The 26873-nt window shown below is 38.1% G+C and overlaps 1 protein-coding gene across 5 annotated transcripts in view; it reads right to left on the bottom strand.

Annotated features, from left to right (window-relative positions):
- The window catches only part of EXOC6 (exocyst complex component 6), a 159559-nt gene that overhangs the window by 105312 nt on the left and 27374 nt on the right, over nucleotides 1-26873 (bottom strand). For 4 of the 5 annotated variants that reach the window (XM_054728794.1, XM_054728795.1, XM_008156906.3 and 1 more), the window contains 3 exons: nucleotides 3684-3855; nucleotides 2161-2208; nucleotides 1984-2074 (listed from right to left, as the gene is read on the bottom strand). In XM_054728794.1, the coding sequence (XP_054584769.1) occupies nucleotides 1984-2074; nucleotides 2161-2208; nucleotides 3684-3855 (311 nt within the window). Of the gene's footprint in view, nucleotides 1-1983; nucleotides 2075-2160; nucleotides 2209-3683; nucleotides 3860-26873 lie in introns of all 5 variants that reach the window. The other variant, XM_054728797.1, reaches the window with a different exon arrangement.

Raw genomic sequence — 26873 nt, 5'->3', positions numbered from 1 at the left:
TATAGGGTCCTTCAGAACTGAGACTATGTCACTTTCAACTTTATATTTCCAATATCTACCATAATTCCTGACACAAAAAAGTATTTGTTAGAAGATAATTAGATAGAAGGATAGATGGAGGAAAGGAAGTAGTTCTAGACATGGTTATTAGGAATGCAATGTTTATACAACTCAGATTATACAACTCAGGAAAAGCACTGAAAGCAAAGACAGTAGCAGTAACAAAATTTTAATTTCCACTTCCCTTTATTTCCTATTTCAAATAGCCCACTAGGTGAACAAACTGAATTCAGCTCTTTTCCATTCCATCAGTACAAATTTTTTAGGCTTATTACAATTCAGAGACAAAGCATTCAAACTTAGAGACTGTCTTCATGGCCATTGCAGTGTATCTGATGGTGACAAAGAGGTATTACTAAACATTACTATAAAGGAAATGGGTTTCTTAACCCTGAAACCTCACATAATGAACAGACATTACATTTACTCAAAGTTAATGTGCACATAGCCCTGGTCCATCAGAGATTAAACTAATTAGAATTTCAGTGATTCTATTTTTTAAAAAGCTATTCTCACAAGTCAGAAAACAATAATTGTTTAGTTAATAAGATCTGCTGACAATTTTAACATATAATTTGTATTCTAAGCTAACTTTATATTATATAGGGTGGAGCAAGAGTCGGTTTACAGTTGTTTATATGGAAAACCATACAATCCTATATAATAAAAGCCTAATATGCTAAGTGTCCGGTCAACCGGTTGGCAGTTCAACCAAAGTCTAATATGCTAATGATATGCTAAGGACGCTTAACCACTCACTATGATGTGCACTGACCACCAGGGGGCAGTCGACCAGTTGCTATGACATTCACTGACCACTAGGGGGCAGATTCTCCGACCGGTAGGTTAGCTTGCTGCTAGGGTCCGGTGGATCGGGACTGAGCAAGACGGGCCAGACATGCCCTGGAGCCCTCCCGTGGTCCCTCCCCGGCTGGCCAAACTCCCGCGTCTCTTTACACTGGTGGGGTCCTTCAGCCTGGCCTGAGCCTTCTCGTAATCCGAGACCCCTCAGGGGATGTTGGAGAGCTGGTTTCGGCCCGATCACACAGGCCAGTCCGAGGGACCACACTGGTGCACGAATTCGTGCACCGGACCTCTAGTAATTAATAAATAAGAATAAATTCAGTGTTTTGCATACTCACTACTATAAACCTATTTTTTGCCCCAGCCTGTATAATTATTATATACAAAGCATCTCATTCTATTCCCCAGGATATGAAGGTTCCAGTTCCTTCCTGAAAAAAAAATAAAAAATGCGACACTGTGTTGGATTTAACTTACTATATTAAGAAAAAGATGACATACACCTGCTTCCTTTTGTTTAAACAGGATACATCCAGGTTAAAAAAAAAAAATACTGGTTAGTTTCTTTAAAAATTATTGATATCCCAGTAATATCTGAGCCCTTACAGAGAGTTCAGAACCTCAGAAACCTAAAAAGTCAGTCTTTCCAAAATATAGGTAGAAAGGCAAGAATGAAGAAGGGAGAAGACCTAGCATTCTGGGATATCTTCTTACCTTATCAGCAAAATGAGATTGTGAGCAAAGCAAAACCAAGCTGCTTAAGTATCAAATGGAAAACTATAGGTAAAATTATAGGCAAATTAGGACAAGATAAGAAAATGTAATCTAAAGACACTCTCCCCATGGGAAAGTATTATGAAGAAACACAAAGTTGAGGAGAGGCAAGTGGGGCATAAAGGAAACGGAAAGGTTCTAGGAAACTGAAGTGACAGATCACCAAACATGGATTTACATTATAGGAAAACTGAGGGAACAAAGTGGTTAAGAAAGATAACCATAGGCTTTTGGGGGGAACAACCACCAAATACCTGCAATTCCCATAATGAATAATGACTATATGTTATCATTAAATTATAATTTTACCAAGCCAACATTACATTATAGACAAATTTAACTCACCTGGAAGGCACAACTGCAATTTTTCTACTACAGTTGTAATATTCCTCTGCTGAATTCTACATCGAATAATATCTTCTGTTTGGACTACCACCTTAGGAAAAGAAATGTCCATATGTTTAAACGAACAGTTAAGTCATATCCACATATTGGTATACAACAAATGTATCATTTTCTCACCTCTTTTCCAGCATCTTGAAATCTTCGGTTGGTATCAGTAACTTGTACCTTAAAAATAATTTCACCTTAGTTAGACAAATATGCATAAAACTGCCCTGATGTAACTGCTCACCCTTGTAATCAGATCATGCTTCATGAGAAACTTAGAACAAAGAAATGCAAATTCAAATTAACTCTACAGCTTGAACTTGAACTTTTGATTGAAAAGGGCTTTTAAGTTCAATTACTTATGACAGTTCTTTTTAACAGATTCTGTGGCAAACTTCTCAAATTTACTCAAGATTTTTGAACTTTACTTGCTTCTCTAAGTCTGTCAAACAATTCAAATCACTGACCCAATTGACCACTGGTCCCTTTTTGATAACTTCAATGAGGTCTATGTGCCACTCATTGTCTGTAGGAAATGGTGATTGCATTTTACGGTAATTAAACATTCATACTTTGCTGAATGCAAACACTGGGTGGTTGATTAACATCAAACACAGAAATCTCAATCCACAGCAACATTTTAATGCTGCAGGTGCAGGCAAAGCTCAACCTCAAATTTTCCCACATATTAAGTGACTCATTAGGTCATCATAGTAAGGAAGCACATTCTGGTTTATTAAAAATCTCATTAATTTTTTAACAAAGATGCTCAGTGACCTCATTGATGCTGTATTTGGTCATTCGTTGTCTGAACATCCTTTATATAATGGTTTTCTAATCATAACCTTTGGTAAACCAGGGTCATTCTGTCTGCTAAGCTCTCCAAATGTAAAGAAAGACAAGTAGGACAATTCTTATAACTATATATTTGTATTCTGACTGAACAAATCCATGTCTCATTTAATAAATAATGTTTTTCCTGTGTGGCCAAAAATGTAGACCAACTTTAAGAAAATTACACATTGCTATTAAACTAAAAAAAAAGTTTCAATATCATTAAATAACTTTGAGAATATAATTACATATAGTAGTTTTTAAAGGTTTTTTATATTTGTACTAATTGTCATTTTAAAAATTCTAAAACTGTCAATGGAGCCTTTCATTGTATGAAGTTTTTTAGTTTATTTCCCTGCATGGAAAGAAATCCTGTTAAGTCAATGCATTACTTGCTTTACTAAAAAAGGGATTACTCCTGTCATTAGCATGACAACTGTGTTAACAAAGCATGAAGAGCATTCCCAATTATATACACTGATGCACTTCTTGAAAGTAGTACATTTAATAAAGGTTTGTACCATGCACTATAAACTAATACTTGAGTAATTTTTTAAAATATATTTTTATTGATTTCAGAGAAGAAGGGAGAGGGAGACAGAGACAGAAACATCAATGATGAGAGAATTACCGACTGGCTGCCTCCCGCACACCCCTCACTGGGGATTGAGCTGGCAACCAGGGCAAGTGCCCTGACCAGGAATCAAACATTGACTACCTGGTTCACAGGTCGAAGCTCAACCACTGCATCACGCTGGCAGGGCAACACTTGAGTAATTTAATGACAGCAAAGATAAACTGAATTTTAACCTATTTCTTACCTTCAGTTTTTCTGCATCAGTCCTTACTTTAAGGAGTTCTGTAATAGCATCTACAAAACCCTGATGATGAAAATTACACATCTTTTCAATTTCCTTGTCATGATTACGGATACAAGTATCTAACTTTTCCATAAACTTCTTGTGTGCATTTGGTTGGTCATCATACACAGACCTGTATGTACATAAAAACAAAGCTAACATTAATTTCCCAATTCACCAAAATTTATTCTTTAAGCCCGATCTTTGAAACAGCTGGTATCTTAACATTTATCTAAATCTCTTAACAGATAAACTAGGTTGATAGTACTGCCACTAGTAGAAATAATTTGAGTGAAAAATATTTAATTTCTTTTTGAACATGTTAATAGTAAAAGAGCCAGAGCCCTCTAGATATATCACTAGGCATCTGGAAATAAAAATATGAGGCTCAGGAGAGGAGTCTTTACATACTCATGTTCAAAAAAGAGTGAACGATTAAGGAATGAATGAACAAACTCCTTATTTCTACAGCATTTGCTATGTGTCATGACATATTCTAAATGCTTTATATGATAATCCTCTAATCCTCACAACAAGCTTATAATGTAGGTATTATTACCCTTGCTGTGTATATATAAAAGTGACAGATTATATAACTGCCACATATTCTACAACTAGCCAGTGACAGCTGGGATATGAATCATGGTGGTCTGGCTCCAAGAGTTCATATTCTCAAGTACAAGGCCATATTGCAGTCACCACAATGTTCTCCAAATATGACATACACATTCCTACTGTATCTAAGCTCATGCTGTCTCTACATATAGGGCAGCCTGCCCTCAACCCCGCCATGCAAGAAAGGATTAACCTTGTCCAAAGAAAGGTTTGGCCCTTGCCCCCAGATCCTGGGAGGTAAGCCTTTGGAATGTCCTGCCTGATAGATGCCCTTTTTTCCTTGGGGGCCTTGAGCAATGCCAAACAGTCTATGCTAACAATGTGATTTACAGTGAGTAAGGACCATGGTATCTGCTCTGGAGGGACTGGAGACTAAGGTCAGCAACACAGGCAGTGAGCCATGTCTATGTGACCAACCCCAGTAAAAATCCTGGATACCATGGCTGGGGTAAGCTTCCTTGGTTGGCAACACTCCATAAGTGTTGACACACATCACTGCTGGGAGATGTAAATGCTGTCCAGACTACTCCACTGGAACAAACAACTGGAAGCCCCTGCCTGGAGCTCTCCTAGACCCTGCCTTACAAGGCTTTTCTTGTGGTGGATTTTAGTCTGTATCCTTCTGCTGTTAACAAAGAGTAACTGTGAGTATAACAGCTTTGCTAAATTCTGTGAGTCCTCCCAGTGAATTATTGAACCCAAGAGTAGTCTTGGCACCCTCCCCAAAATGCACCCCCTGCCTCCAATCTGTTTGAGGTTTAGTTCAAGTCCCACTTCCTCCAACAGGCTTTTGTCAATCATTTCAATGCCAAGTAATCTTTTCACGGGCAGGACAGCTAAACATATAGTCCTTTCCATTCATTCTGACGTGTAATCATATATGACTTTGCATTGTAATTTAAATGTTTCAATTATATGTCATATATTTTGTTTCTCCACACAGAACATAAGCTTCTTGAGGGCAGCCTCCATGGCTTAGGTTTTCAATAAGTACCTATTATAATTCTAGAGAGGACAATATAGGATAGCAATTATAAGTACTTGGGCTGTTAAAGAGCTAAGCTAGAACTAGGCTCTGATCTTGGGCATTTCTTTTGTACCTATATTACTCTCTTTCTCTAATCTAGACTTGGAGCTTTAATTCCATAAACACAGTGACACCTTCCAGATGTATATTACTAACCCTGACCTCTCTTCTGAAATTCTTATCTCTCTAAGTGGCTATCTGATAAGCATCTCAAATATATCCAAAATAAATTACTTTCCTATTTTCTGAAACTTGCTCCTCTCACAGTTTTCTCCCATCTCAGCAATTGCTAGTTCTTTTAGTTGCTCAGGCAAAAAACTTTGAAATCATCACTGATTGTCCTCTTTCTCTTACCCCCACCAAAACAGTCCAGCAAATCAACCTTCACTACCTCCACTGGTACTTCCCTGGGACTAAATCATCAATATGCCTTGCCTTCAGTTTGTTCTCAACACAGTAGACAGAATGATCCCATCCTATCTAATAAAGATGGAATATGCAAATTGACCATAACTCCATGACAAAGATGGCGGCACCCACAACCAATACGGGGAGAATATGCAAATTGACATGACAATGCGAGAGGCGGAAGGCAGCTCCAGGCCGGAGCAAAGGCGGTGCCAGCAGCCAGGGGAAGGAAGGCCTATTCTTGCACGAATCTTCGTGCATTGGGCCTCTAGTTAAAACATAATTCGGATCCCATTTCTCTCTTCTGTTCAAAACCCAATTTTTCTTACAACAGTCCATAAAGCTCTACATAATTTTTCCCCATGTTATCTCATTGACCTCATTTCCAACTATTTATTCTTCACTGTATTTATTCCATGTTAGCAACACTGGCCTCCTTGTGGTTCCTGAAACACACCAGGCACATTCCTATCCTATGCTTTGCCCATAGTTTCCTCTACCTGGATCATATTTCTCATGTGTGGCTGCCTCCCTCTCCTCCTTCAGTCTGTTACCCCCTTCTTTTTAAAAAATATATATTTTTATTGATTTGAGAGAGGGAGAGGGAGAGAGAGACAGAAACATCAATGAGAGAGAATCATTGATTGGCTGCCTCCTGCTCGCTCCCTACTGAGGATCAAGCCCACAACCCAGGCATGTGCCCTGACCGGGAATCGAACTATATCATCCTAGTTCATAGGTCGACTCTCAATTAATGAGCCACCATTACCCCTTTCTTGATAAGGCCCTTTCTGGCTACATTACACACACACACACACACACACACACACACACACACACACACTTCCCTGCTTTATTTTCTCTTTTTTTATTTTCTAAAATAAAGGAGTTACTTTGTCACTGCATCATTTTTACTACTGGAGAAATACTCTCTATTTCACACTTTATTTTCCATCTTCCCCTACTAGAATGTAAGTTGCATGAGGGCAAAGAATGTTTGTCTGTTTTGTTCTCTGTTGTATATCCAGCCCTAGAATACTGTCTATTATATAGCAGATGCCCAATAAAAAATAATAATTTATGAATAGATGGGTTCATGGATGGATGGATGATAAATAGAATCAGAAAGAATACTTACTAGCTGTTCAACCTCAGGTAAGCTACCTGACTTCTCTAAATCTTAATTCTTTCAATAATAAAATAGGGATAAAAATGCTGTTATGAGGATTATTATCAGACTACTACATGGATTACAGTAAACACATGAAAAATTCTTAGCACAATAACTGACACATTGTATGTAAGTGCTCATATATACTGGCTACTAGCACAGTATGCACTTAAGAGACAAACAAATCCTTGTAAAATGAGTGAACCCTGCTGAATAATTGAGTACTAGCTGCAAGTATCAAATTTGGCCAACACTCAATTATCCATTGTTAAATGAGCTGACTACCACTATCACCTGATATCTGTATGGAGCCTTTTGCATTTTTTACATCTAATACTTCATTTCTTTCTTATACCACACCAGAGAAAGTATCACTGCCTCCTTTTCACAAATGAGGAAACAGGCCTAGAAATGGTAAATGACTAATGTAACATAGAGAGTGACCAAGGCAGGACTAGAATTTCCACTTTTCCTACCATTAGTACATATAAAAAGAACTCTTAATTAAACAAACAATGTTGTTCCAAAGAAAAATCCATGTGCAAGAGGAAGTTTATCTAACTGACCTTGGCATGCCATAAAGAAATTTTTATTTCATAATTGTGAGCAAATATAATATTTTTTAAGTAATAAATACATGCACTTCTGAGATTTTAAAAACATGTTTAATAAAACAGTTTGGTAGTTATCTGGCTCTTAAAATACCAGGCAGTAAACAAAACATACCAAAGAACTGGTTTTTCTCCCTTACAACAGTTTTAACATTGCAGCGAAATCTGGCAAGAGATATTTCAGGACTGCCCTACTACAGTGCCCCTCCAAAGAGGTATTTCAGGACTGCCCTACTACAGTGCCCCTCCAAACAAGGTTTCACTCCGTTCTTGAGTGCAAAGGCAATACTGTTATCTCTTTTCAATTTAATAGTAACATATAAATAGACAGGAAGATAAAAAACTTATTTCCCAGAAGTCTATTTTATTTTACAAAGTTCTTTTTAAAATATATATATATATTATTGATTTTTTACAGGGAGGAAGGGAGAGGGATAGAGAGTTAGAAACATCGATCAGCTGCCTCCTGTACACCCCCTACTGGGGATGTGCCCGCAACCAAGGTACATGCCCTTGACCAGAATTGAACCTAGGACCCTTGAGTCCGCAGGCCGACGCTCTATCCACTGAGCCAAACCAGTTAGGACTATTTTACAAAGTTCTTAGAAAGTCCATCCTTTGGTGTGTCTTTCCAATTTCTTCTCCAGAGTTTTAAAAAGAAAACTAGTATTGTTTTATAGTGATTCAGGACAATGCCAGTGGATCTATTATAGCATACAGGTGAACTCCTCTTTTCCTATTAATGCTATTAATATGGAGGAAAACAATATCAGAACTTAACACCCTCCATTCACAGAAAACCAGAGCCTGACATGGATGAACTATTTACATTCCATGCCTTCTGCCATTAAAGTAAAACTCTCAAGTCTCAATGAAGGAAATAAAAATAACATTAAGGAATTAGTACTGTAAATGAGAAAGATTAGGTTGTGATCTACCTATTACTAAGTCCTGACCCTTGATAATCATGAATAGAAGGTGCATTCCAAACTAATACAATCACTCGTCACCCACAGCCATATCAATGAGGGCATTCTGAGCAGAGTACACAGAAATAAACATGTTGAGGTGAAAAATCATTCTAAATTACAGGAAAAAATTGTATTTTTAAAAAGTACTGAAGGATCAGGCAAGTGCCAGAACCCAAAATTTATCAAAAGATAGAATGTTGGCCCTGGAAAGGACACTAGAAAGTTCCTAGTTCTGACTTTCTCAATTTAATAGATCTAGCAAAAATCTAAAATCCAGCACGCAGCCCAGCTAGTGTGGCCCAGTGGTTGAGCATTGATCTATGAACCAGGAGGTAATAGTTCAATTCCCAATCGAGGCACATGCCCTGGTTTCAGGCTCAATCCCCAGTGTGGAGTGTGCAGGAGGCAGCCGATCAATGATTCTCTCTGATCATTGATGTTTCTATCACTCCCTCTTCCTTCCTCTCTAAAATCAATAAAAAATATTTCTTAAAAAGTAAAATAGCCGAAACCGGTTTGGCTCAATGGATGGAGCGTCGGTCTGCGGACTGAGGGGTCCCGGGTTCGATTCCAGTCAAGGGCATGTACATTGGCTGCGGGCACGTCCCTGATGGGGGGTGTGCAGGAGGCAGCTGGTCGATGATTCTCTCTCATCGATGTTTCTAGCTCTCTATCCCTCTCCATTCCTCTCTGTAAAAAATCAATAAAATATATATATTTTTTAAAAAAGTAAAATAAAATCCAGCAGGCAAGCACTCAAAATGAAACTAATCACTGCATGTGGCTGAGTTAATCCTCTACCTACTCTGATGAAAAGTAATATTAAAAGTAACTATTCATTCTAAAAATGTGCTTTAAAAGGCAATAATAAATATCTGACTGAATAGAGAGCAGCAAAAAAGGAGAAAGGGTGGATATGCATACGAACACTAGGAAAGGGAAGAAATCAAAAGCAATTCTTATCCCAAGAATTTCTTGACACCATAAGCATAGCAGAATTTTCACTCTTTTCTCTGAAGGGCCCCATGTTTAATTATAGAGACAATTTGGAGAGATAGTGAAGGGAGGGGATACGGAGAAAAGCTGAGAAGATGGACACTCCCTGTCAACAATTCTCCACAGTGACTTAACTGACTAAAGAAGAGTCATACTGGGGGGTTGCAGGGCTGGGTGAAAAAGGTAAAGGGATTAAGCAAAAAGAATTAAATAAATAAATAAACGCCAATAAAAGAGGAGTCATATCTGCTACTTCTGGCTTAATGTGGTGAAGTTTTTTTAAAAAGCAGTAACACAATTAAGTATTTAAGTTCATTACATTCATTATCTCATTAATATACACTACAGTTTTACGATGTACATTCTGTTAGCATCCCAATTTACAGATGTGGTATGGAAAGATTAAGATTTTAAATCCAAAGTCACACAATAGTAGGGCCAAGATTTAACCCCAGGCCGGCCTGACTCCAAAGCCACTGCTCCTAATCATTATGTTATACAGACTCTCCAATCAGAAATGGTGAGAAGCAGCAGGGAATGCAAAGAAGTTACCAGCACAGCAACTAACCAGATCACCTTTGAAGAGCAACAATTGAGAATGACTCAATAGGGAATCCCTGATGTGCACTGCTGCATCCATCAGGTGAAATCATCCGATGGACAGAAAAAAGGATGAGAACTGAGGCATAGCTAATTGTTAGGCAGCTGTAAATTACAAATGCAACAAAATAAGAAAGACCAAAATATGAAGCAGAGAAAACTGAGGGCCCTGTACTCATCTGACCTCAGCTGAAGAAACTCTGAAAAATATACTTTTCTCTTTTCCTTTCTTTGGTCTTTGAATAATAATCATTATTCTTTAAATATTTAATTTGCAGGACAAGAAAGGAAATAGTATTCAGCAATATTCATTCTTTGAACCCTAGGTTGGTTAACAGTTGTATCCATCTAATTAATATACTAATGTGCCAGAAATACTATCATCCTAAATTTTCAACAAATATACAATTTTAGTAATTTTTTCTTCTTTCAAAATGCCCTCCAGCATTTTATAATGTTTACTGGCAAATTAATCACATTCCTATAAATAAATACACACAGATAAATGACAAAACCAGAAAGCAAACATTAGAAACTAATATTCTAAAAAAACACACAAAATTTTCCACTATTCCACATACACTCAGATTGTTCCTTAATGCTTCATATACAGATAATGACTTCAATGTAAGAGTTTAGTCATCCCTTCTAAAAGTTTAGCACAATAAAATCATACTTCTTCTGGCAAAATGTATTGCTAATCAGAAAAAATGCAGATGCAAAATAAATTTTAAAAGAATAGCTAACTTTAAAATTTCATCTGAATATAAAACAAAGATGTACTATGCTACACTAAAGATCTTATTTACATATTTTAATTTTGGCAACTAGGAACACATAAAAACAAAGTATATGTCTTTGTAGCTAAAAATTTTTAAGTATAAACAAGTTTTCTATCTTTACTATATAAAATCTTCCACATAAAAGCAAAGTGTTGAAATGTAAGATATCACACAGTATTTGATTATTTGATATATCAGGCTTATAGAATTTAAAATGACCTTTCAGAAAAGCCTTCTTGAAGTCTATGTATAGGTCGCCACCTAGTGGACATAAATATAAGAAAACTAAGATGTCATTAAGATGTTAAAATTGGTTCATTGAAAATTAATGCTTTGATCACCAAATCAAATGCCTTAGGAATTCAGGCTGCTTCAACTTTTGAACACATGCTATATTTTGCTAAGGTAATTGATTTGTTAGTCATATCCCACTGTTTTTTTTTAAGGGAAACATCTTTTTCTGATGGAAAACAAACAACATTCACAAGATACTATGTAAGAAAGGACCCTTTTTTTAATTACTGGTAACATATTAGGATTTTTTTTTTTTTTGTCAAAAAGCACATTATATCCCTATACTATTTTCAGTATTTTTCACTGTATCTTCATTGTTTTTAAAAAAAATTCCATCACAATAACTATGGAGAAAATAACGTTTCCTACGAAAGATTTTTTAACTTCTACTAAAATAATGTGTACACTTTAAGAAAAGCTGATATAATCTCAAAGTACCCAATCTCAATTTCTTCAAATTGCCCATATTTGCTAGAGTACTATAGTTCCTTTTCTAAACAAAATAAAATGGCCTTTCTTTATCACAGAATCCGTTGTTCTCCAATAGAATGGATATACTGTTGCATAACCATAAAAGAGCAAAGCTAAGGCCCAGGTAGAATACTGTGAAAAGATATTCACCTACAATAGACTGCCATTACAATACTAGCCATTAGCAGACTTTCCTATAAATTTTATGAAATGTCAATCAGCTGCTTTTAAGAAAAAGCAATGACTCTAGCAAAGATATGGACTTTCAAAATACTGGAAAACTAAAGGCAGAAATACTGTCCAGGAATGCCTGGGCACTGACACTGTTTTACCTTCTGGTGTCAATACTTCCTACAAACCTTTATCAGAAAACAAAATTTCACTGTTTTATCTGACGAAATTGTATCAGCTACGTCTGACTTCCACTGGATGCTTTTTAATATCATTTTTTACTTTTTCAAACACTAACCACATTTTTTTGTCAGATCCTAAAATGAGACATTACTCTTAATTCTGGTTTTCTAGTATAAAAAATTGCTTTCGTATCCTTTTGAGCATTCTTTATTTATTCTTCCAGTCTATAGGCATTTTACAATTCTTTCACCAATGTTTCAAATGACATATAAAGCTTAATTTTGTATTTCTTATCATTAATAATTAAGATTTGGTATTTCATATTAAAGAGACTACTTATATTCTTCAGCAATTTCATTTTTACACTGAATGCTTTCCAGATTCCAGGTACTTATCTTATTGATTAGTACTGATATTTTGGTTACTAATTATAAAATATATTTTGCTGAATATTAAATATATCTATAAGACAATTAACTACCCTATAATTATCAGCTTTTGACAAACATTTCTAAAAACAATACTATGAAGACAATGTTAAAAGTAATCACACACAAAAACTGGTCAGAAATTTTCAAAACTATTAAAATCATCCTATCCAATATAAATTATTTGCTATTAACCTCAAAAATAGTTTTAAAAATAGTTTTTGGTTTATTAGTAAATTTGGTAAATTCACCAAGTTGGTCATGCAACAAATTAGTCATTTTGGCAATTAAACTAAAGCCAAGATTTTAAACATGCCCTTACATAAAAGCACATGAATTGTTAGTTTATGTTCTTTCAGAATGGGGCATACATAAGCCCCAAATATAAAAGGGCAGTACACGGAAAAAAATTAAGCTTCTGGGATCCAGTAGGACCCCATTTTGCCCAGGTCAGTGGTCGGCAAACTGCGGCCCGCAAGGCACATGCGGCTCTTTGGCCCCTTGAGTGTGGCTCTTCCACAAAACACCACATGCAGGCGCGCACATACAGTGCAATTGAAACTTCGTGGCCCATGCGCAGAAGTTGGTTTTCGGCTCTCAAAAGAAATTTCAATCATTGTACTGTTGATATTTGGCTTTATTGACTAATGAGTTTGCCGACCACTGACCCAGGTAAAGTCATTAGCAATTCTCTGTGCCCCCCATATGAGTCCTGGAAGCTACGGGAAGCTACACTGAGATGTTCTATCAGAGTGACCACTTGGTGTTTGTACTGTTGGCTATGTAAATTGAAATTTTAATCTAATCTTTCAGTGGAACAGTCTCTTCAATACCAGTTTTTAACCCACTTGAAACCCTGCAACTAGAGTCAGAAGTAGGAGTCTCTTCTTTAGATATACTTAAGGAGCCCAAAATTTCAGTAATATCCATCCAGTGAGCTAAAAATATTATTCAAAGATAGTGAATAAGTTATGATTATTTGGGAGAAGGGCTTCTTTTCCCATAAAGTCACATGATTTAAAAATCTTTCTTTATTCCAGAAGTATAACTACCCTAAGAATTTCATGAGATTCCCCAGTAACCTTCCACTAGTTTTTTTCATTTTTCCTTAACTTGAGTTGAAGTGGTACCTAAAATTAAAACCAAAAAATAAAATTAAAATTAAAAAATCCTTGACTAAAACACACACGCATACACAAACCCACATACACATTTGTTACAATAATACGGGGTTTACAAATCACCTTATCTAACCAATACATTACAGCACATCTTCCCAACTGAATAGGTTACAGGCATACCACCATAATGATCTCAGCCTTCAATCTAACTTTGTGCCAAGACATAAAACATGCTGGGAAGCACTACTACAAAATAATCCAGAAATAAGGGTCTAACGGTATAGTTTAAGTGAATAGAATTCTGAGGAAAAGAGCATGTCAAACAGGCCTCTAGAAAAATCCTATATAATAAAAGGCTAATATGCAAATCGACCGAATGGTGGACCAACGTTCTATGGGGAGTGGGCCTAAGCCGTCAGTCGGACATCCCCCACGGGCTCCCGGACTGCAAGAGGGTACAGGCCAGGCTGAGGGTACCCCGCCACACACACGAGTGCACAAATTTCATGTACCAGGTCTTTATATATAAAACACTAAATGACCATTACGACCGGACAACCGGAATGACTGACCAACCAGTTGCTATGATGAGCACTGACCAACAGGGGGCAGATGCTCAACGCAGGAACTGCCTCCTGGTGGTCAGTGCATTCCCACAGCCAACCTCCCATGGCTGGCCAGTGGCGTCAGCGTCCATTCCTTCCCCACCTGGCACGGCAACCACCCCCTCCTCTCCTGACCCGGCCAGAGCCTTCGGGCCCTGGGCTAGGATGGGAAACTGGTGGTGGGTGGCAGCAGACATGGCACCTTTCCCAGCGAGACTGAGGGCCAGCTCCCTCCTTGGGGCTGGTGGCCAACCTCCCGCACCCCGTCCCTCCCCCTAGCTGGCAGGCCCCGACTGGCCCACGGTCCCTCTGCCTGTGCCTCCTCCTGGCCGGTAGGCCCCAATCGGCCCAGCTCTGATTGGCCCTGATCGCCAGCCAGGCCTAGGGACCCCACCCATGCATGAATTCGTGCACTGGGCCTCTAGTAATAATATAATTCCATCTAGCTTTTATACAACACTTTTTTGTTTTTTTAAATATCCACAATATTGTACAGCTAAGTAAAGAATACAGGATAAGGTAAGTGTCCTAAATTACCAGTGTGGGGTATCTAAACCAAGTAGGTATCCTGTAGTTACAGAGGAATTGGGAGTTCCTAGCAACACCAGGAAGAAAAAAAACATATACACAGAGAATCCAATCTCTCTCATCACAGACTACTGGAAAAGATTATTTATAAAATATTCACCTTATGTGTGTTTTCCCATGAAATATTTCTTCTAGTTAGCCACATGCACTCTTAGAATGTTTTATAAAATAATGCCCAGGTGCTTCCTTTAATCCAACTGAAGACATTCTGCCAAACAATCCTATATAATAAAAGGCTAATATGCAAATCGATCAAATGGTGGAACAACCAGTCGCTATGATGCGCACTGACCACCAGGGGGCAGACGCTCAATGCAGGAGCTGCCCCCTGGTAGTCAGTGCACTCCGCAGGGGGAGCGCCACTCAGCCAGAAGCCTTGAGCTGGACTCACCACTGGTGAGCACAGCGGCAGTGGCGGGAGCCTCTCCCACCTCCGCCGCAGTGCTAAGGATGTCCAACTGCAAGCCTAAGCCGTCAGTCGGACATTCCCCCAAGGGCTCCCGGACTACAAGAGGGCTCAGGCCGGACTGAGGGACCCCCCAAGTGCATGAATTTCATGCACTGGGCCTCTAGTCTACACTAATAAAAGAGAAAGATGCAAATTGACCGTACCTCCGTGACGCCTACCAGCCAATCAGGAGTGAGTATGCAAATTAACATGACAAAGATGGCGGCAGCCCCACCCCCCAGCCACTCTGGGCCTGTGGGAATCGGAGAAGTCGGGCGCCAGTGCCTGAGGTTGGCTGCAGCCAGGGAGACCAAGAAGCCACCTGCCCAGTGATCCCAGGCCACAGCCAGCTGAAGAAGCCGCCCACCCCACATCCTGGGGGAGATGGAGAAACTGGGTGCCAGTGCCTGAGGCTGGCGCAGCCCGGGAGATGAAGAAACCATGCAGCCCGGGAGATGAAGAAGCCGCCTGCCCCATGATCCCAGGCCGCAGCCAGCTGGAGAAGTCACCCACACTGTATCCCAGGGAAGACGGAGAAGCCGCCCGCCTGCGGTCTAGGCGCCAGCACCTGCGGCTGGCTACAGCCTGGTAGACGGAGAAGCCACCCAGGCACCAGTACCTGCAGCTGGCTGTGGCCCGGGAGATGGAGAAGCCACCCACCCCGCAGTCCCCAGCGCCAGCACTTGTGGCTGCAGCCCAGGTGAAGCCATCTGCCCACCATTCCCTGTGGCTGCAGCTGGCCTGGGTGCCTATGGCTGACCAGAGGGAGGAGGGAATCCTGGGTCAGCTGGAGGAGGGAATCCTGGGTCCTGGGTGCGGGGCTGAGGCAGAGGTGGTTAGGGCAATCAAGCCAGCAGGGGAGCAGTTAGGGATGATCAGGCTGGCAGGCAGAAGCAGATAGGGGCAATCAGGCAGGCAGGCGAGTGGTTAGGAGCCAGCAGTTCTGGATTGTGAGAGGGATTTCCGACTGCCAGTTATCCCCCAGATTGGAGAGGGTGCAGGCCGGGCTGAGAGACATCCCTCCCACTCCCCCCACCCCTGTGCACAAATTTCGTGCACCAGGCCACTAGTTTTTTAAATAATAGAGTTGACATATCCTAATTTTTTTTAACAACTGGTACAATTATATCTTTTTTGTAAATCATTTTAGTTTATCTTTATTTTTAGTTTCTTAAATATGTTTTTATTGATTTCAGAAACAGGAAGGGAGAGGGAGAGAGGGATAAAAACATCAATGATGAGAGAGAACCATTGATCAGCTGCCTCCTGCATGCCCTCCACCAGGACAGAGCCCGCAACCCAGGTATGAGCCCCACCCGGAATCAAATCGTGACCTCATGGTTCATAGGTCAATGCTCAACCACTGAGCCACAGCAGATGGGCAGGTACAATCATATCTTAAAAGATTATACATTCTGTCAAAGCATCAAGATCAAGCAAAGCCCAAAAAGAAAGGATGATTTTCCTTATGTTTCTGATGCTGAATTTTACTTGCCTTGTTTTCCTCTATGTGCAAATTCTGTGACTTGTTCTCACTAATAGTATCCTGTTTCCAAGTATAGGAAAGTGCAGTTTGTTAGTTAACATTAATTACTTCCTATAACTAAGGTTGATATTCCGTAATATTGACATTAACACTCACTGTAATTCTGGATAACAACACAGTACAATGATAATAGTCAATGGACATCCACTATGGTGAAACTTGAATTGACAATCAGCTAACACAGATTTGCAATTGACTTCCTCCTTCCTGTTTTTACACTCCTAACCAAGGAGACAATGCTTCCTGTTGACTTTGTGCTACTTGTTAAAATGTAAAATATGACAAATGGAAACATCCAATAAATAAAAATGTATCTGTTTTCTGGGATAACAAACTGAATTGCTAAATAAAATTTAATTTTAAAAACAAACCATTAAACAGATTAATGAATGCAGATATAGACTGATTCCCCAGATTTTAGAAAATTAAACAAAAATATTAAATTGCCTAAAGTAGATCAAATGTGCAGTTTGCATAGTAGCTTAAGAGATGATCTATATATTCTACCAAAGTCCTTTATAGGAGTATTAATCTACAATTAAGGAGAAATTCTCTTAAGAATTGACTTTTCAGCAAAACAACAGTTAAAAACAAACAAACAAAAAAACACTATTCACCATGGAAAATAAAACAGAAAATAAATCAATATTTATATACTCATTACTTTAGCAACAAACTTTCACAAAACAGAAATTACAGCCGAAACCGGTTTGGCTCAGTGGATAGAGCGTCAGCCTGCAGACTGAAAGGTCCCAGGTTCGATTCCAGTCAAGGGCATGTACCTTGGTTGCGGGCACATCCCCAGTAGGGGGTGTGCAGCAGGCAGCTGATTGATGTTTCTCTCTCATTGATGTTTCTAACTCTCTATCCCTCTCCCTTCCTCTCTGTAAAAAATCAATATATATTTTTAAAAAAACAACCAGAAACTACAAATTAATATAAAAGGACTTCAAAATACCATTCAGTCCAAGAAAGAGCAGGTGAAAAACAATATAGGCCTTAGAAGATATAACCAACTTCATAAAGAAAGAGAAATGAATACAACTGAGTCCTAATAAAAAAGAATCTGCTTTTTTAGGGTGAAAACTAATCCTATCTAATAAAGATGTAATATGCTAATTGACCATCATGCCCTCGCAAAGATGGCAGCACCCACAGCCAATAAGGAGGGAATATGCTAATTAACTGCCACACTCGCAAAGATGGCGGCGCCCAGTCCCCTCAGCCCCGCCGGGGCGGCAGGCATGCGGCACAGCCGGACCCACCCCCAGGCAGGTCCAGCTGCTCCGTACACCTGCCTCCGGAATCCCCTAGTCTCATCAACCCCCCAGCCGCCCAGAGCCAGCCTGAAGCGCAGGCAAGCCTCGGATGGCAACTTCCCAGCCGCCCAGGGCCAGCCCAAGGCGCAGGCAAGCCTCAGATGGCAGTTTCCCAGCCGCCCAGGGCTGCCCAATGCTCAGGTAACCAGGGCCAGCCAAGGCTTGTGCTGCCGGCAGTGGCAGCAGCAGAGGTGTGATGGGGGTATCGCCTTCCCCTGATTGCCAGGTTGCCTTCTGCCCCTGAGGGCTCCCGGACTGTGAGAGGGGGCAGGCCAGGCTGAGGGACCTCCTTCCAGTGCATGAATTTTCATGCACTGGGCCTCTAGTCATATATAAAGCCACAAATAAAACCTCAATGAATTCCAAAGAATATAAATAATACAGATTAATCTAGCTATAATGTAATAAAACTAAAAATTATTAATAAAATTTTAAAAATAAAAATACCCTCCACATCTGGAATTTTTTTAAAAGCCTATTTTAAAAGCCTATGTTGGATCCCCTGGCCAGAGTCATTCAATTGGTTGGAGCGTCATCCCATGCACCGAAAGGTTGCCAGTTTAACTCCAAGTTAAGGCACATACCTGGGTTGCAGGTTGGATTTCCAATCGAGGTGGGTACAGAAGGCAACTTATTGATGTTTCTCTGTCTCTGTCTCTCTCTCTCCCCTCCTTCCCTTCCTCCCTCCCTCCCTCTCTCCTCTTTCCTCTCTCTAAGCATGTCCTCAGGTGAGGATTTCTTTTTTTAAACTGTTGGATCAAAAGAAAAATACAAAAATAAAATAGCAGAATTTCTTTAAATTAAAAGAACAAATTAAATTAAAAAACATGTCATAATATGTGAAATAAAGCTAGCGTAATCATCAGAGGAAAACTTATAGCATTAAATAATTACATCAATAAAATAATCAAATACAAAATACAGAAAAGCTAGAAAAGAATAAAATAAATCATTAAAGATAAATGCAGTAAGGAATGTCTTAGAAAACAGAAAATTAATGGAATAAATAAATTTTAAAAATCAACAAAACAGACAAACCACCAGCTAATCTAAATCAAAGGAAGGAAAATGAGTGAAATCACAAATACCCAACATCAAAACTGACAAGGGGGATGAAGCAATTATAACATAATACTATATTTGCATACTGTACTCTAATATGAAAGTCTAAAAGAGAACATTATCACAGAAGAACTAGAGAAAAGTTACAAGACACTCCCACACAAAGAAAAAGCATAGGCCCAACTGATTTCATGGGGTAATTCTAACAAACCTTTAAATATCAGATAAGCCCTGGCAGGTGTTGCTCAGTGATTAGAGTGTCAGCCCACACACCGAAGGGCCTTAGCTTTGATTCCCAGTCAAGAGCACATACCTGGGTTTTGGAATCGTTTCCTGCCCCCTGGTTGGGGCATGTGAGGGAGGCAAACAATCATGTGTCTGTTTCACATGGATGTTTCTCTCACTCTCCCCCTCCTTCCTCCCTTTCACTATCTCTGAAAAGCAATGGAAAAAATAGACTCTGGTGAGGATTAACAAAAGAAATAAAAATACAAATCAATAATACAGTGCTAATTATAGTATTCCCAGGGTAGTAAAAGAGAGCTTCCGTTTCCTTTCATGAAACGAACATAACATTTATTTGAAGACCTGAAAAAGACTGCACCAAAAAAGAAAACTACAAACCAATCTCACTTACATCAACGCAAAAAAAAATCTTTAAAAGCAAATTCCCTATCAGAGTCCAACAGCACACTAAAAAAGCAATTCTTCATTACCAAGTGGGATTTATTCTATGAATACAGAAACGATTCAATAATAGGAAATGCATTAATAAACTCAATCACAGAAGGCAAAGAAGAAAAACTGTATGACCATCTCCATAGATGCAGAAAATACGTCTGAAAAAAATTCAGTAGTCTTTCATGTTAAAAACACTAAATAAAATAGGTATTAATAGATATTTCCTCAGCAAAACAAAAATATAAATACCTCAGCCCAAAAGCCAGAGTTCTCTTTAATGAGGAAACACTAACGGCTTTCCTGCTAAAGTCAGGAAAAAGATAAAGATGCTGCCGTCTCAACTATTGTGTTGCAATTAAGCTATGAAGTTAAATTAGACAAAGCAATCTACAGTTTAAAAAGTGGAAAGGAAGAAATAAAGTTATTTCTAAATACAGATTATACAATTACATTTCTGGAGACCCATAGGAATCAATGGGAAAAAATTACTACAGATAAGAAAATTTAATAAAGTAAAAGGCTAAGAAAATAAGCAAAGATAATCAACATGCATACATATAAGCAAAAAAACAATTAGAAGACATAATGTAAGAAAAGATCCAATTAAAAATAACAGCAAAAAATACACAAAATCTTATGAAATTCTAAAATTTATTTGTGGAAAATTAACTCTCCTGAAAGACATAACATGCTCTTAGATATGAAGATTCTGCATCATCAAGAGGTCTATTCCCCCAAATTATTTATAAATTTAACTCAATACAATAAAATATTATGAGAATTTGTCTAGACTCTAGAGCAAAACAAATTTATTAAGTTCATTTGGAAGAACAAGGAAGGTAATCAAGAAACCACTGACAAAAAGATGAGCAGTGGGGTGAGTTACATGTGCCTATTACAAATCTATTACAAATGAGTTACATGTGCCTATTACAAATCTATTTCAGCATTCCCTACTAGATATAGGGTATAATACAATAAAACCTCTATAATTAAAAGCATGGTATAGCATGCAAATAGACATATAGGCAATGAACAGAATAGAAAAACCAGAGATAGACCCACTGAATATGAAAATTTAATAAACAATAATGACAGCATTTCAAATCAATATGAAAGTAATCTACTTTTTAATGTGTTAGGATAGCTGGCTTGACATATTTTAAAAATAAATAAAAATAAAATGGGAGCCATTCATCATCACCATACCCCAGGAAAATTAAAAAAGGTACAGAAATATAAAAGTAAAAAAATAAAACCGTACAAGTACCAAAAGAAAACATGGGTAGGTTCCCCTACAACCTGGTAATATGGAAGACTTTCCTGACTCGAAATCCAGAAGCAAAAAGGGGATGACTGATGAATTTTATTTTGATAAAAATGAAAAACTTTTGCATGGCCAAAAAAAAAAAAAAAGGGGGGGGGGTGGGGTGGGTGTAAGCATCATAAAAGATAAAGTGTAAAAAAAAAAGTTTGCAACAAGAAAAATTGTGAAAATCTTTCTAGGTTATCTGTGCCTTTCATTATCTTTTGGCTATTTTACAACTCTATAAATTATAGAAAACTGATGTATTCTTTTCTATAAAAATACAAACATTTTGGCCTGTGAAATGAAATTGATTATTACCCTGAGGATACTGACCAATCATGTGCCTATTACAAATCTATTTCAGCATTCCCAAATGTCTATATTGTTTTTGCCATTACCTTTGAAAGAGTTGTAACATCTTATGGGTTACCTAATTAATAAGTTAAATAAAATCTTTGGCATGCAATAATTTTATATTTGTATAAGGGTCATGATTTTATATTTTTTGAAAATTATCTTTTAATAGTTTTGTAGGTTTCACTAAGATGCCCAGCAGATTCACCTGACAGAGCCAGGAAACTGCACTGCTAGAGAATTGCACCTCATGGACTACTTAAGCTTAGGAACTTGGCTCCCAGAAGTAAAACCCAAGTGGCAATATACATTTAACTTTACTGACTCTCTATTTCTCTGAGGGTTTTTTCCCCTCTCTACAGATTGTATGTTTTGGCTTGGTTTCTAAGAATGTGGTTTTATGGTTTGACCATTTATTTAATGATCCCTCTACATCAGGGGTGGGGAACCTTTTTTCTGCCAAGGGCCATTTTGGATATTTATGACATCATTCGTGGGCCATACAAAATTATCAACTTAAAAATTAGCCTGCCATATTTGGTCAAACATTTAATTAACTCATCCCTAATGCCTTGGCAGGGCCAGACCAAATGATTTCTTGGGCCTTACATGGCCTGCGGGCCAGATGTTCCCCAACCCTGCTCGATGTTGATGACAGAGATCTCTTGGATAAAAGATAAAAGACACTTTGGTTTGTTAATCTTTTTTGTTTGTCTTTTTGTCTATCTTGAGATCAAATCAGTTAAGAATTTCATAACAACCAAGAACAGGTCTTTGATATCTGAACAAATGAGGTTATTTTTTAAAAAATCTTTACAACTCATGTCTCTTGACCTGTGGGTGAAATGAAAGGAACAAAGCTATAATGTTCTATATCAGTAACTCAGAAAGGCTTTTACTTCTTATTGTGTGTGACAAATCAAATAACTTATCTCCAGAGGGTATTAGTAATTTAGATTTTAAGTCTCTTAGTTAAAAGAATTGTTCTGACTGGCTTATTGGTTTAAAAAAAAGTACGCATATGATTGGCCGGAGGTCAATTCCTGGTCAGGGCACTTGTCCAAGGTTACCGGCTCCATCCCCAGTGTGGGGCATACAGGAGGCAGCTAGTCAATGATTCTCTTTCATCACTAATGTTTCTATCTCTCTCTCCCTCTACTTTCCTCTCTGAAATCAACATATATATATATTAGAGGCCCGGTGCACAAAATTCGTGCACGGGGAGGGGGGTGGGTGTCCCTCAACCTGGCCTGCACCCTCTACAATCTGGGACCCCTTGGGGGATGTCCAACTGCCAGTTTAGGCCCAATCCCACTGGCTCCTAACCTCTCGCCTACCTGCCTAACTGATTACCCCTAACCGCTTCAGCCTGCAGCCTGATCGCCCCCTATCCACTCCCCTGCAGGCCTGATTGACGCCTAACTGCTCCCCTGCTGGCCTGATCGCCCACAACTGCCCTCCCCTGCCGGCCTGATTGCCCACAACTGCCCTCCCCTGCTGGCCTGATTGCCCACAACTGCCCTCCCCTGCCATGACCCGCCTCCTTCGCCGGGACCCACCTCCTCTGTGTGAGGCGGTGGAGATGCCGGGACCAGCCTCCTCTGCACCACACAGAGCCTCGGGACCCCCAGGCCTCACCGCATGGAGCAGCCGCTGGGCCCCGCCTCTGCTGTGTGCGCAGCCATCTTGTGGTGGCCATCTTGTGGCGACGTCGCCATGCGAGGGCGCCGCACAAGGGTGCCGCACGAGGGCATCACACGAGGGCATGATGCCACCTAGGCATTTATTACATAGGATTTTAAGTACGCATATAAATGGAATATTTATAAAATTCCAAGAAAATTGAACTTCTAACACCTTAAATATGCTAGACTTTTAAAAAAATATATTCTTCTTACAGGAATTAATTCAGAAATATTTTTTAAATCCAACTTCACATAACTAATGATGATTAAAAATGTAAATTTGTGTTCAACTAAGTTGAATCATTATTCTGACAAACATTTTATTTGAACAGGTATCAAAGACAATTTCCAAGATTTTTAGGTAACTTAAACCTTGACATTAAATTAATAGATAATCTTAGAAGGCTGATTACTAAGCATAATTTTGTTTATATACTTTTGCTTCATATTTTTATACTAGAGGCCTGATGCATGAAATTCGTTCAAAGGGCTGGGCCCTCGCCACCACAGCAGCTGCCTCTGCCTCGGCCCCTGCTGCTGCAGCTTTGTCCAGAAGGTCATCGGAAGGATGTCCAGAAGGACATCAGTCTAATTATCATATTACACTTTTATTACTATAGATACTATAGAGAAGCTATAGTTTGGGATATGTTAATGAGAGAGTTCATATTTGCCACTTTAAGAACATGTAAATGGGATGTTTGTTTATAGAAAGTTGTATTATGTATGCTCATGAGTTTTGCTAGTCTGATAAAATGTTTGTGTACAACAGACATTTCTCAATATTCAACCTCAGTGTTTCAATGTGAGTATAAATTAGTTACTTTGGTTAAAAGTTTAAATCATTACTAGTGGTTAAAATTATACTAGGAAAAATAGTGACAAAGACAATTGTGTGCTTTTGTTTTTCAAGGAAAAAGAGTAGTTCTGTCCTAAAACGGTCATTCTCAATTTTTAAAATATCTTTTACATTCTCAAAACTTATTAAGAATTCCTAAAAGCTTTTTGTTCATGTGGATTATAACTATCAATATTTACATTAAAAACTAAAACTGAGATTTTTTTTAATTATTGATTCATTCATTTGAAAGCATTATTTGAAAATACGTCCCATCTCACAGATCCCTAAGAAAGAGCCAGTGATCTAAAGCAAACTGTTTATTTCAGAATATGAAAGAACACAATAAAGGACAAAATATGGAAAATGAATTGTATTTGCCTTGGTTTACAATACCAGAGTCATTTCAATAGCTCCAGAAAAAGGATCTAACAAAATTCAACACTCTTTCATAATAAAAATACTCAACAAACTAGAAGAGAAGGGAACTTCCTCAACCTGATAAATAGCATCTATGAAATCCCCACAGCAGTGTATAAGAGTGCCAGTTGTTCCACATTCCAACCAAACAGTCCAATATCAAGGTAGTTTAATGTTGTAGTTTTAATTTGCATTTTTCTAACAACTAGTGATGTTAAGCATTTTTTCATATGCTTATTTGCCTTCTGTGTACCTTTTATTGTGACATATCTATTCAAATCAGTTTCCTATTTTTAATAAGACTTTTTTATGTCTTAAAGACTTCTTTTATACATTCTGGACTCCATTTTTTTTAATCAGATATGTGATTTGCAAACATTTTTCTCGCCATTTGTGGCTTGTCTTTTCATTCCCTTAGAAGTCCCTTTGAAAACCAGATATTCTCAATTTTGATGAAATCCAATTTATTAATTTTTCTTTTATGTATTATGCTTTTGGAATAGTATCTAAGAAATCTTTGCCCAACCCAGATTTTCTCCTATGGTTTCTAAGAGTTTTATAGTTTTGCATTTTATATTTGAAATGCATTTTGAGTTTATTTTTAAATATGGTGCAAAGTTCATTATTTTTATATGGATATCCAATTATTCCACCACCATTATTTTAAAAAACTATCTTTTTCTAATTAATTACCTTTGCATCTTTGACAAAAATTAACTGACCAGCCCTAGCCGGTTTGGCTCAGTTGATAGAGCATCCACTTGTGGACTGAAAAGTCCCAGGTTCAATTATGGTAAAGGGCAGGTACCTCGTATCTCGGTTGCAGACTCCTTCCTGGCCCAGGCCCTGGTGCAGAAGGCAACAAATTGATGTGTTTCTCTCGCCTTGATATTTCTCTCTGTCTTTCCCTCTCTCTTCCACTCTCTCTAAAAATCAATAGAAAAAACCCTAACTGGTTTGGCTCAGTGGATAGAGCGTCGGCCTGCGGACTGAAAGGTCCCAGGATCGATTCCGGTCAAAGGCATGTGCCTTAGTTGCGGGCACATCCCTGGTGGGAGGCCTGCAGGAGGCAGCTGATCAATGTTTCTCTCTCATTGATGTTTCTAGCTCTCTGTCCCTCTCCCTTCCTCTCTGTAAAAAAATCAATAAAATATATGTTTTTAAAAAATAAAAATCAATAGAAAAAATATCCTCAGATGAGGATTTTTAAAAAAATTAACTGATCAATTGTATGAATCTATTTATGGAGTCTCTATTCAGTTTCTAGTTGTCTATCTTGATGCTAGTACTATATACTGCCTTGATTACTCTAGCTTTATAATAAGTCTTTAAACCAGGCAGTACACGTCTTCCAACTCTGTTAGGGTTTTGTTTTGTTTTTCCATGTTACTTAGGCTATTCTAGATCCTTCACATTTCCCTGTGAACTTTTGAATCAGCTTGTCAATTTGTATACACACATATAAAAAAATTATCCTGGGATTTTTATTGCAATTTCCTTGAATCTAAAGACCAATTTGGAGAAAACTGACATCTTAACAATTTGAGTCTTCTGATCCATAAATACAGCATATGTTTGCATTTATGTATTAGGTCCTCTTTAGTGTCTACCAGCAACGTTTTATAGTTTTCATGTACAAGTCTTTCACATCTTTTGTCACATTTACAAGTATTTCATATTTTTATTGTATCAATTTTGAATTTCAATTTCATTGTTCCTTGCTAGCATATAGAAATACAGCTGGTTTTTGCACATTAATATTGTATCCTACATCCTTGCTAAATTCACTTATCAATTTCATGCTTTTCTAGATTGTATATGATTTTCTCTATAAATGATCACATTGTCTAATCCACTTTTTGTCTTATTATACTGGCAACGACCTTCAGCACAGTGCTAAATTGAAGTGGTGCAAATGAACATCCTTGCTTTAGTCCAGTCCTCCACCATTAAGTACAATGTTAGTTATAAGTTTTTTCATAGATGCCCTTTTTCAGGCTGAAAATTTCCAACCCTAGTTTCCAATAGGTTTTATCAGAAATGAATGTTAGATTTCTAGATGCTTTCTCTGCTTCTACAAATTTTCTTTTTTAGCTTTGATATGGTGAATTACATTGATTGGTTTTTCAAATGTTAAGCCAACATGCTTTCTTGAAATAAATTCCATTTGATCACAATGTATTATTCTTTCTATATACCGCTGGATTTAACTTGCTAAAATTTTGTTTGGAGTATTTTCATCTGTGTTTATATTGGTCTATAGTTTCCTTTTCTAGAACTGTCTCTTTAGTTTTGGTATCAGGTTAATGTTGACCTCAAAATGAATTGAGAAATAGTCCCTCCTCTTCAATTTTTCTGGAAGTATTTTAATAGAATTGGTATCAATTTTTCCTTAAATGTTGTAAAATTCACCAGTAAAGCCATTTGGGCCCAGATGGCTTTTGGGG

This window comes from Eptesicus fuscus, chromosome 17, assembly GCF_027574615.1.
Source record: "Eptesicus fuscus isolate TK198812 chromosome 17, DD_ASM_mEF_20220401, whole genome shotgun sequence".
Lineage (NCBI taxonomy): Eukaryota > Metazoa > Chordata > Mammalia > Chiroptera > Vespertilionidae > Eptesicus > Eptesicus fuscus.
This window is presented reverse-complemented; position numbering and strand designations above follow the sequence as displayed.